General features: G+C 44.7%; 1 protein-coding gene across 1 annotated transcript in view; it reads left to right on the top strand.

Moving 5' to 3' along the window:
* Window positions 1-11,798, top strand: part of LOC106580855 (SPARC-related modular calcium-binding protein 1) — an 80,295-nt gene extending 68,497 nt beyond the window's left edge. Inside the window, exons 4-11 of the mRNA XM_014162347.3 lie at window positions 1,703-1,802; window positions 2,152-2,208; window positions 2,367-2,447; window positions 2,537-2,729; window positions 5,616-5,695; window positions 6,056-6,149; window positions 9,045-9,352; window positions 11,260-11,798. Of these exons, the coding sequence (XP_014017822.2) occupies window positions 1,703-1,802; window positions 2,152-2,208; window positions 2,367-2,447; window positions 2,537-2,729; window positions 5,616-5,695; window positions 6,056-6,149; window positions 9,045-9,351 (912 nt within the window). The 3' untranslated portion in view covers window position 9,352; window positions 11,260-11,798. The remainder of the gene's footprint in view (window positions 1-1,702; window positions 1,803-2,151; window positions 2,209-2,366; window positions 2,448-2,536; window positions 2,730-5,615; window positions 5,696-6,055; window positions 6,150-9,044; window positions 9,353-11,259) is intronic.
* The last annotated feature ends 543 nt before the right edge of the window (window positions 11,799-12,341 follow it).

Here is a 12,341-nt window from a genome sequence, read left to right as displayed (position 1 = left end):
ATACAGGGAGTACCAGTACCAGATGTATGTGGAACTATATACAGGGAGTACCAGTACCAGATCTATGTGCAGCTATATACAGGGAGTACCAGTACCAGATGTATGTGGAACTATATACAGGGAGTACCAGTACCAGATCTATGTGCAGCTATATCCAGGGAGTACCAGTACCTGATCTATGTGCAGCTATATACAGGGAGTACCAGTACCAGATGAATGTGGAGCTATATACAGGGAGTACCAGAGTATTTGGAGCTATATACAGGGAGTACCAGTACCAGATCTATGTGGAGCTATATACAGGGAGTACCAGTACCAGATCTATGTGGAGCTATATACAGGGAGTACCAGTACCAGATCTATGTGGAGCTATATACAGGGAGTACCAGTACCAGATCTATGTGGAGCTATATACAGGGAGTACCAGTACCAGATCTATGTGGAGCTATATACAGGGAGTACCAGATGTATGTGGAGCTATATACAGGGAGTACCAGTACCTGATCTATGTGGAGCTATATACAGGGAGTACCAGTACCAGATCTATGTGCAGCTATATACAGGGAGTACCAGTACCAGATCTATGTGCAGCTATATACAGGGAGTACCAGTACCAGATGTATGTGGAGCTATATACAGGGAGTACCAGATGTATTTGGAGCTATATACAGGGAGTACCAGTACCAGATCTATGTGCAGGGGTACGATGTATTTGAGGTAGATATGTACATAAAGGCAGGGTGAAGTGACAAGGCATCAGGATAGATAATAATAAGAGTAAGAATGAAGAACAGAGTAGCAGCATACACTGAGTGGACAAAACATTAGGATCACCTGCTCTGACCAGGTGAATCCAGTTGAAAGCTGTGATCCCTCCACTTCAATCAGTGTAGATGAAGGGGAGGAGACAGGTTAAAGAAGGATTTTTAAGCTTTGAGACAATTGAGATGTGGATTGTGTATGTGTGCCATTCAGAGGGTGAATGGGCAAGACAAAATATTGAAGTGCTTTTGAATGGGGTATGGTAGTAGGTGCCAGGTGCACTGGTTTGAGGGTGTCCAAAACTGCAACGCTGCTGGGTTTTTCACACTCAACAGTTTCCTGTGTGTCTCAAGAATGGCCCACCACCCAAAGGACAGCCAGACAACTTGACACAACTGTGGGAGTCAACATGGGCCAGTATCCCTGTGGAACGCTTTCAACACCTTGTACAGTCCATGCCCCGGTGAATTGAGGCTGTTTTGAAGGCAAAAGGGGGGGGGGGGACTCAATGTTATGAAGGTTCCTAATGCTTTGTACACTTTGTGTATGATGAGTTTAAAAGTGTGCGTGTGTCTTTATGTTGTGTCGGTATGTGTGTGTATGTAGTGTGTGTGAATGTGTGTGGGTTTTGTGTGAGAGGGTCAATGTAGTGTGTGTGTCTGTATATATAGTCTTGTAAGTGTGCATAGAGTCAGCACAAGATGGGGTCAGTGAAAATAGTTTGGGTAACCATTTAATGAACTATTTAGCAGTCTTATGGCTTGGGGGTAAAAGCTGTCGGTCGGAGCCCGTTGGTTCGAGAGCCGATGCTTCGGTACCGTTTACCGGACGGTAGCAGAGAGAACAGTCTATGGCTACCCTTTAGTGAGCATACATTTCAGTACTTGGCCTTGATGAAGTTGGCAAAACACAGGTTCTGACAAATGTCCCACTTTCTCAGGTGCAGTGCCACAACCAGACTGGTTACTGCTGGTGCTCTACTCCAGATGGGAAACCTGTCAGTGGGACCTCTGTCCTGCACCTCAGACCCAACTGCACAGGTGAGACAGAGTTTAGGCCAAACGGCCAGTGGGAAATAGTTGTGAATTAGCATCTATCAAGCCACCTATTAAACAGATCTTCACACAGCCCTCTTTGTGGTATGTCGTGTTGTGCCATGAGTCATTTGTCTGAAATGACACAGATGACTGATCTGGAGTCAGCCCAAAGAGGTGAGAATTCACCTGACTTACACGCATATGTACTGTACTGTATATCAATCAATAGTGGTCCACTGACACTAATATAAATACTCACTCAAACACCGCCACACATACTGTACCTACTCTGGTACGGGCTTTTATCACAGTCAGTTTGGTCCTTGAAAAGTTCTTGTCTCTGTGGACACAGGTGAGGGTGGTCCCTCCCAGCCCACCGCCAACCCTAGCAGGACCAAGTCTGCAGCAGGTGAGAGGAGTGGACATGTAGAATCTCCATTGAACATGCTTTTAAGTCTAGCACTAGGCTTAATCTGTCTCTGGGAAACGTCCCGTAATGATGGACATTTTCAGAATGATACTACCATATTGTTTGTTTACACTAATATCACTATATTTCCTGTACAGGAATCACCGCTCCTCCGCTCTGGGTGACCATCCGGTTGAACTCTGACCCCAAAGGGAATCGTTCTGTAAAACGCCCTACAGGTAAGGAGTTTTTCTTTTTATGAGCTTCCATAGCTATCACTTCTGTGAGATAATGATTAGTGTGTGTGTGTACATTCGTGCTTCCACAGACAGTCCTCAGACGTGTGAGAGGGATAGAGCAGCGTTGATGGCCAAGGTGCATCTTCTGTGGCAGGAGGAGCGCTTCATCCCAAAATGCAGTGCAGACGGGCGCTACAGCCCCATCCAGTGCCACGTCACCACGGGGTACTGCTGGTGTGTCCGGGCGGACACGGGACGGCCTCTACCAGGCACCTCTGCCAGGTATGGCCTCAAACAAGGCACCTAGTGGATAGAGAAATGTGGCTAACGCTTTATTTTACAGCCTGATAATTACCAGGTAGTTACATAGGAATGACTTGTACCAGCTTAACTTGGTAGTACAATAAAGCTTTACCTAAATGCATACTACATTCCCATGACACACACAGTCCGCTATCAGAACTCTCCCATTCCACACTTTACTAAACTGATCAGTGCACACCATGTAGCCCAGGAGCCTAAGAAATGCCTACCGAAGAACTCAAACACTGAGTATACAAAACATTAAGAACACCTGCTCTTTCCATGACATAGACTGACCATATCAAATCAAATTGTATTGGTCACATACACGTGTTTAGCAGATGTTATTGCGGGTGTAGTGAAATGCTTGGGTTTCTAGCTCCGACAGTGCAGTAATATCTAACAAGTAATATCTAACCATTTCAGAAAATATGCTCAATACACACAAATCTAAGTAAAGGAATGGAATTAAGAATATATAAATATATAGACGAGCAATGTCAGAGCGGCATAGACTAAAATACAGTAGATTAGTATAGAATACAGTACCGTAAATTCTGGACTATAAGCCGCAACTTTTTTCCCAGCTTTGAACCTCGCGGCTAATATATGGATTTTTCCCGCTTTCAAATTTTTTTTTCTCCAAAAAAAACACATTCTGTGACGTGCTCAGTTTTTGGGCGGCATGAAGCTTTCCTTAGACGTTGGAAACAGCAGCGTGAGGAATTGACTCAGTGCAAAAAGACAACTAAAACTTACTGCTCATTTTTTATTTTTTGTTATAAGCCGTGTTTCGTTAAAGCCTATTTATTTTTGTTACAAGCCGTGTTTCGTTAAAGCCTGTGTGAAGTTCATTTGTTTCAATGTACCGGTAGGCACCTGCGGCTTATAGACATGTGCGGCTTATTTTTTTAAATTCAGTGGGTGCGGCTTATATTCAGGTGCGCTTAATAGTCCGGAAATTACGGTATATACATATCAAATCAAACTTTATTTGTCACATGCGCTGAATACAACAAGTGTAGACTTTACCGTGAAATGCTGAATACAACAAGTGTCGACTTTACCGTGAAATGCTGAATACGACAAGTACAGTACAAAAAATATATATATAATAAAAAATTATAAAAAATGCATGAAATGAAATGTATGCATTCACTACTGTAAGTTGCTCTGGATAAGAGCGTCTGCTAAATGACTAAAATGTAAATGTAAACAAGTGTAGACTTTACCGTGAAATGCTTACTTTGCAAGCCCTTAACCAACAGTGCAGTTGAAGAAGAAGAAAATATTTACCAAGTAGGCTAAAATAAAAAGTAATAATAAAAAGTAACACAATAAGAATAACAATAACGAGGCTATATACAGGGGGCACTGGTACCGAGGCAGTGTGCGGGGGTACAGGCTAGTTGAGGTAAATTGTACATGTAGGTGGGGGAGAAGTGACTATGCATAGGTAACAAACAAACAATAAGTAGCAGCAGTGTACAAAAAGGGGGGGGGGGGGCGGGGGGGGGGGGGGGGGGGGGTCAATGTAAATTGTCCGGTGGCGATTTTTATGAATTGTTCAGCAGTCTAATGGCTTGGGGGTAGAAGCTGTTGAGGAGCCTTTTGGTCCTAGACTTGGCGCTCCGGTACCGCTTGCTGTGGGGTAGCAGAGAAAACAGTCTATGACTTGGGTGACTGGAGTCTGTGACAATTTTATGGGCATTCCTCTGACACCGCTGAGTTGAGTAATGCAAGATATGTAAACATTATTAAAGTGACTAGTGTTCCATTTATTATAGTTGCCAGTGATTACAAGTCTATGTATATAGGCAGCAGCCTCTAATGTGCTAGTGATGGCTGTTTAACAGTCTGATCGACTTAGATAGAAGCTGTTTTTCAGTTTCTCGGTCCCAGCTTTGATGCACCTGTACTGACCTCGCCTTCTGGATGATAGCGGGGTGAACAGGCAGTAGCTCGGGTGGTTGTTGTCCTTGATGATCTTTTTGGCCTTCCTGTGACATCGGGTGCTGTTGGTGTCCTGGAGGGCGGGTAGTTTGCCCCCGGTAATGTGTTGGACAGACCACAAACAGTCTCTGGAGAGCCCTACGGTTGCGGACGGTGCAGTTTCCGTACCGGGGGGTGCGCCCAACAATACTAGGAAGATGTTCCTAATGTTAGGTATACTCAGTGTGTACTGTATATTGTATGTTTTAACATTGTATTATATTTAAAGTGTTGTGCTAGTTTAGGATTTTACCATTCCATACTAAAGTATTGATAGTGCAAATCTATTGTTTTATTGATGACCTTCAATATCCTGGTTCCATAGCATTATTTAATGGACATTTCCATCCATTTACACTATATTTTCTCTTAACTTCATATACTTATTTGGCTAACAATGCCAATGACACCCTTGTGTGCAAAATTGGTTGCAGACGTCTTTTCAAAGTTGCCTCAACCAAAAATCCGTATGCTCATAGGGTATTTGTATTTTATTTAACTAGGCAAGTCAGTTAAGAACAAATTCTTATTTTCAATGTTGGCCTAGGAACAATGGGTTAACTGCCTTGTTCAGGGGCAGAACGACAGATTTGTACCTTGTCAGCTCAGGGATTCGATCTAGCAACCTTTCGGTTACTGGCCCAACACTCTAACCGCAAGGCTACCTGCCGCCCCAAATAGTGTATAGTGTAGCCTCTACTGCATCTCCTCCTGTCAATGGTGAATAGTAACAAAGATCATAACAAATGGCAAAAGGGAGCAAACCACTGGGTAAATGCATTGTGATGTATGATCATAATGACTAAATGGTTGGAGAGGAGTCTATGAGTTACGGCTGGAGATCATTCCCATGGCTGTTGTTGCCCCCTTCAGGAACCGGCTGCCAGATTGCAGCCTGGAGGAGCCCCACAGCAGCCAGCCTGACAGGAGCTACAGAGACAGATCTCTACCAGGTCAGATCATCAAACTACACTGCACTATACCTGAATAGATCAACAAGGACCTTTCTCGTTTTTACTAGCCTGGTCCCAGATCAGTTTGCTCTTTCTGCCAACTCCTATGGTCATTGTCACTCCTATGGCCATTGGCAGACATCACAAACTGATCTAGGACCAGGCTAACACTAACACTGTACATCTGATTGGTACTTTCTATACTGAGTACTGTGGGTACTGTGTCCATGAGCTGTGGTGAATGCAATGTGGACTCTTGTCTAGTTTACATCATAGCGGGTAGGCTTTCCTCATTTTGTCAAGAGTCACAACTTAAATTGACCCCATTGCCTTGCCTTAACACCCTCTCTCTGCTCCCAGGGTGCCCTGGGGCCCGGAAGAAAGAGTTCCTGCAGAGTTTGTTGAGAGCTCTGCAGCTGGAGGCTGAACAGTCTGGAATACTCAGCCCTCACAGGTCAGTCTGCATACCACTGTATTTATACTAAACAAAAATATAAAAGCAACATGTAAAGTGTTGGTCCCGTGTTTCATGAGCTGAAATAAAAGATCCCAGAAATGTTCCGTATGCACAAAATATTTTCTCTCTCAAATATTGTGCACAAATGTGTTTACATCCCTTTTAGTGAGCATTTCTTCTTTGCCAAGATAATCCATCCACTTGACAGGTGTGGCATATCAAGAAGCTGATGACAATAAAAGGCCACTCTAAAATGTGCAGTTTTGTCACATAGTACAATGCCACAGATGTTTCAAGTTTTGAGAAATCGTGCAATTGACATGCTGACTGCAGGAATGTCCACCAGAGCTATTGCCAGAGAATTTAATGTTCATTTCTCTACCATAAGCCGCCTCCAACATCGTTTTAGAGAATTTGACAGTACGTCCAACCGGTCTCACAACCGCAGACCACGTGTAACCATGCCAGCCCAGGACCTCCACATCCGGCTTCTTCACCTGTGGGATCATCTAAGATCAGCCACCCGGACAGCTGATGAAACTGACGAGTATTTCTATCTGTAATAAAGCTCTTTAGTGGGGAAAAAAACGAATTCATGTTAAATCTATGGATTTCACCCCTGCCCAGTCATGTGAAATCCATAGATTAGTGCCTAATAAATGTATTTAAATTGACAGATTTCCTTATATGAACTATTACACAGTAAAATCTTTGAAATTGTTGCATATTGCGTTTATATTTTTATTCAGTATAATTAAACCCACTGGACTTACTTCCCCTACCATCTGTTTATATCTTCACTCCATTCCTCTCTTTCTCACTACGGGTCAGTCTGCATACCACTCTATTAAACCCCATGTACCTACTCATCCCATCTATCTCTCCAGTTCATCCCTCTCTTTCTCACGCTTACATCTCTCCTCCCTCTCGTGGCCACTTAAATACCCCGTACCTCTTTTCCTTTCTCTCTCTCCATCTGTCCGTTTTTCACTCAGTTCATTTATACACAACTCTCTCCTTCAAACTCTCTCCTTCACTCAACATCTTCTCTTTTACATATCCATCCATTTGTAATTCCCTGTTTCTCTCACCCCACTCTTTCCAAAACCTTCCTCTATTCGCTGACAGATATTAGTACACAGGAGGTTGGTATGGGCACCTTAATTGGGGAGAACGGGCTCAGGGTAATGACTGGAGTGGAATCAGTGGAATGGTATTAGCAAGACACCCCCAATAAAGGAGTGGTTCTGCAGGTGGTAACCACAGACCACTTCTCAGTTCCTATGCTTCCTAGCTGATGTTTTGGTCACTTTTGAATGCTGGCGGTGCTTTCACTCTAGTGGTAGCATGAGACGGAGTCTACAACCCACACAAGTGGCTCAGGTAGTGCAGCTCATCCAGGATGGCACATCAATGCGAGCTGTGGCAAGAAGGTTTGCTGTGTCTGTCAGCGTAGTGTCCAGAGCATGGAGGCGCTACCAGGAGACAGGCCAGTACATCAGGAGACGTGAAGGAGGCCGTAGGAGGGCAACAACCCAGCAGCAGGACCGCTACCCACCGTGCAGGACGTTTGGCATTTTCCAGAGAACACCAAGATTGGCAAATTCGCCACTGGCGCCCTGTGCTCTTCACAGATGAAAGCAGGTTCACACTGAGCACGTGACAGACGTGACAGAGTCTGGAGACGCCGTGGAGAACGTTCTGCTGCCTGCAACATTCTCCAGCATGACCGGTTTGGCGGTGGGTCAGTCATGGTGTGGGGTGGCATTTCTTTGGGGGGCCGCACAGCCCTCCATGTGCTCGCCAGAGGTAGCCTGACTGCCATTAGGTACCGAGATGAGATCCTCAGACCCCTTGTGAGACCATATGCTGGTGCGGTTGGCCCTGGGTTCCTCCTAATGCAAGACAATGCTAGACCTCATGTGGCTGGAGTGTGTCAGCAGTTCCTGCAAGAGGAAGGCATTGATGCTATGGACTGGCCCGCCCGTTCCCCAGACCTGAATCCAATTGAGCACATCTGGGACATCATGTCTCGCTCCATCCACCAACGCCACGTTGCACCACAGACTGTCCAGGAGTTGGCGGATGCTTTAGTCCAGGTCTGGGAGGAGATCCCTCAGGAGACCATCCGCCACCTCATCAGGAGCATGCCCAGGCGTTGTAGGGAGGTCATACAGGCACGTGGAGGCCACACACACTACTGAGCCTCATTTTGACTTGTTTTAAGGACATCACATCAAAGTTGGATCAGCCTGTAGTGTGGTTTTCCACTTTAATTTTGAGTGTGACTCCAAATCCAGACCTCCATGGGTTGATAAATTGGATTTCCATTGATTATTTTTGTGTGATTTTGTTGTCAGCACATTCAACTATGTAAAGAAAAAAGTATTTAATAAGATTATTTCATTCATTCAGATCTAGGATGTGTTATTTTAGTGTTCCCTTTATTTTTTTGAGCAGTATATTTCAAAGAAATCTTTTTCATACCCGATTGCCTTTCTGTTTATAAATAACTTGTTTGTTCTTTTCGGCTCGACACAGAAATTGGAAAATGGTTATATGTTCAATATGACTGAGGCTAAGGATCAGGAATGGAGTGCTGGTGTGAAATGAATTATTTTATCCTGACCGCAGGAATCTCATGAAAATAGATTCGCTGACTTGTCAGACTCTGTGGTTCTGTAAAAAACACAGTGGAACGTCATCTTCAGTATGTCAGCAGGAGGCCCTTTAAGAAGTCACTCTCAGATTTGTGTCTGCTAGATGCTCTCTGCGTGTGGCTCATCTTAAAATAAACATTTGATTTCAATTCAAGACTGCACAAGCCAATACATGACTGTTGTCCGCAGAAGAGCAATGCTACTGGTCTGACATGTGTAATTTCTATACCAGGGTGTCGGCCGCCCCCCTGTCAGGCACCATGTCCCCTCCCCCATCCACCTCGGTCCCCTCCCTGAGGGTTGAGGAGAGGGACACGTCAGACCCGGGCAGGGAGGATGAGGTGCTGCGTTGGCACTTCAGGCAGCTGGATACGGATGACAGTGGAGTGCTGAGCGAACGTGAGGCCCGGCCGCTCCGCCTCTACCTGCGCAGGAGGTTAAAGCCGCGCCGCTGTGCTAAGAAGTTTGCCCAGTACTGTGACCGCGACGGGGACCGCGGCCTCACCCTGTCTGAGCTCAGTGCCTGTCTGGGGCTGTGAGGTGGGTTTGATTCTAGGAGAGAGTTGAAGTTGTGAGGTGGGTTTGGGTAGTTGTGAGGTGGGTTTGGGTAGTTGTGAGGTGGGTTTGGTTCTAGGAGAGAGTTGAGGTTGTGAGGTGGGTTTGGGTGGTTGTGAGGTGGGTTTGGGCTTTGAGAAGAGGTGAATATGGGTTCAAATTTGGCTTTGTGATATGTTTAGTTTGTTACCACTTTGAGCTGAGAGGCTTTGAGTTGTGAGATTAGCCCTTCTGTATATGTTATGTAAGACCTACTGTATTTGATGCAAAGTCCAAGACCGGTTTAGAAAACCACTCAGGGATCTTTTAAGTGGACACTTTATTTGTTGGGGTCGGTGCCAGGTACATGTTTTGTCAGAGAAAACGAGTCCTTTCTAGCTGGGAAATTGGATTTCCCTACTCTCTTCTTCATGAGTCGCCTTTGAAGTAGTGCCTGGAGGAAGAGAGTGTAGGACAAGTGTGTGCTTTAGAGATGAGTGAAGGGGAGGTTAAGTAAATGACTATCAGTGAATCCACATTGAGAGAGAGAGAGACGACTAAATACATTTGTGTGTATCTCAGTACTACGTCTCTATAGTGCGTGTCTCTATAGTGCATGTCTCTGTAGTGCATGTCTCTATAGTGCGTGTCTCTATAGTGCATGTCTCTATAGTGTGTGTCTCTATAGTGCATATCTCTATAGTGCATCCGTGCTGTACATTTACAGTTTAGTCATTTAGCAGACGCTCTTAACCAGAGCGACTTACAGTAGTGAATGCATACATTTCATACATTATTTTTGTATTTTTCTCCATACTGGTTCCCCGTGGGAATCGAACCCACAACCCTGGCGTTGCAAACACCATGCCCTACCAACTGAGCCACACGGGGACAATGTCTCTATAGTGCATATCTCTATAGTGCATGTCTCTATAGTGCATATCTCTATAGTGTGTGTCTCTATAGTGCATGTCTCTATAGTGCATATCTCTATAGTGCGTGTCTCTATAGTGCATGTCTCTATAGTGCATATCTCTATAGTGCATATCTCTAAAGTGCATATCTCTATAGTGTGTGCATGTGTGAAATTAGAGCCAGGAGCGCTCTGTCCGTTACGGCTGTTAACACATCCCTGGCACAATAGTGAATTATGGGACCTCAGCTTGCCCTGTTGAGTGTCTATATTCCAACAGCACAGAAAGAACATCTGACTGAGTCAGGAGAAGGAGAATGTGTGTGTGTGTGTGTGGGCATATGGCTTTCCATGTGTTTGTTGCCGTTTAATTTGCTCCATTCCAGCCATTATTGTGAGCTGTCCTCCACTCAGCAGCCTCCAGTGTCCCAGACCCACTCCTTACCAGATCCAGATGGGTCTCTATGTTTGGGTTTCTCTCTCTCTCTCTTTCCTTCTCTCCGTTCCACATACGAGAGGGTGGGAGTGAGGGAGAACGAGACAGAGGAGAGAAAGAGGCTCTTTTACCTCAAGGTTAGTGCTAGCTCACCAGGGACGGCTGTTTTTGGCTTGGTGTCAGATAAATTAAAAGGCTGCTGCATGTTTATGTACATTTAGAAACCAAAACAAACCTTGAGCCAAAATGACCAGTCCCACCCCGCCCTTAACCTCCAATTATTCAGTCTAGCTGAGGCGTAGTGACAGCTAGGGGAGAAGGTGAGAGGTGTTGTAATGGGTTCTACCTAACACACGTATCCGTCCTCCAGACACTCCTGGTGACAGTAATGGGAATAATGAGGAAGGCCTCCAATGATTCAGAACGACTTGTCTGAAACAGAACTAGAGCCCACAAGACGTAGGTTAGAGGTCCTGTTGAATTAAACAAGACAGTCATTCATACATCTGTCTCTCTCTCCTATCCTCCCCTCACCTCTCCTATCCTTTCCTGTTTTACCTACAGTATCCGTCAGTAGAACCGAAGAGAGAAGGCAGAGGAGAGCATTGAGCAACAGAAGATCCAAGATCCAAGTCCTGGGCCTGTATTTTTCAAGCGTCTTAGAGTAGGAGTGCTGATCTAGGATCAGGTACATGTGATCTTATTCATTAGGATCAAAAAGCAAAACTGATTCTAGAACAGCAATCCTACTCTGAAACGCTTGGTAAATACAGGCCCTGAGGACCTGGATTCTGCTCCACTCCTGTCAAATTGTCATTGGAAGATCCAGTTGTACAGCACTTTGTGAAGCACAAACATAAGGCCTCAATTGAAGCGTCGTTGCAGAATATACAGCACACAGAATAGAGAATATAGTCGCCGCTTTATTTGAATGTGTCCTATGTCTTTTGTGTTGTCTTGTCGGCTCTGATCATTTCCTCATGTTCATATTTATCAGTAATGGTCTTCTGCTGTAAAACCACAATGTAACTTGTGTATTTGTCATTTTAATCTGTAAACCGGGCTCAAATATTTGTTGACTATAAATAAAATGGATTTAAAAAATAAAATACTGTATTATGCAGTGTACAGATCCCTATATGGGTTAACCCATCTGGGGAACAAGTGGCAAATTAAAATGATTTAGGGTTTTCATCTGTGTGTGTTTATGATGAATGCAACAAGAATTTCCAATATCTTTCAAAGGAATCCCTAACAAATGGAGACGTACGGCGCTCAAGCCAACAATGTGACTGATAGAGGACTGGACATAAAATATATTCCTGAGAGTAAAGCAGCGATTTTGAAAAGCGCATTAGACAAAGCTGGGGTAGCGTCTCCTGGGAAGGATGAGATGTGTTACATCATGATGGCTCATCGCAGTGACACTGAAATGGGGAATGTATCGGGCCTTTACAGTAAGGTGTGGCAGGAAGGGAAACTGCCTGGAAGTTGGAAGCAGGCGGTAGTGGTGCCGATACAGAAACCAGGGAAAGACCCTACTAGTCCTTCAAGCTATAGGTCGCTAGTGTTGACATCTCATGTATATAAACTTATGGAAAGGATGATAACGGAAAGGCTGGTTTGACAATGGAATTATATGGGTG

This window comes from Salmo salar, chromosome 20 (genome assembly GCF_965601325.2).
Source record: "Salmo salar chromosome 20, fSalSal1, whole genome shotgun sequence".
Taxonomy (NCBI): Eukaryota; Metazoa; Chordata; class Actinopteri; order Salmoniformes; family Salmonidae; genus Salmo; species Salmo salar.
This window is presented reverse-complemented; position numbering and strand designations above follow the sequence as displayed.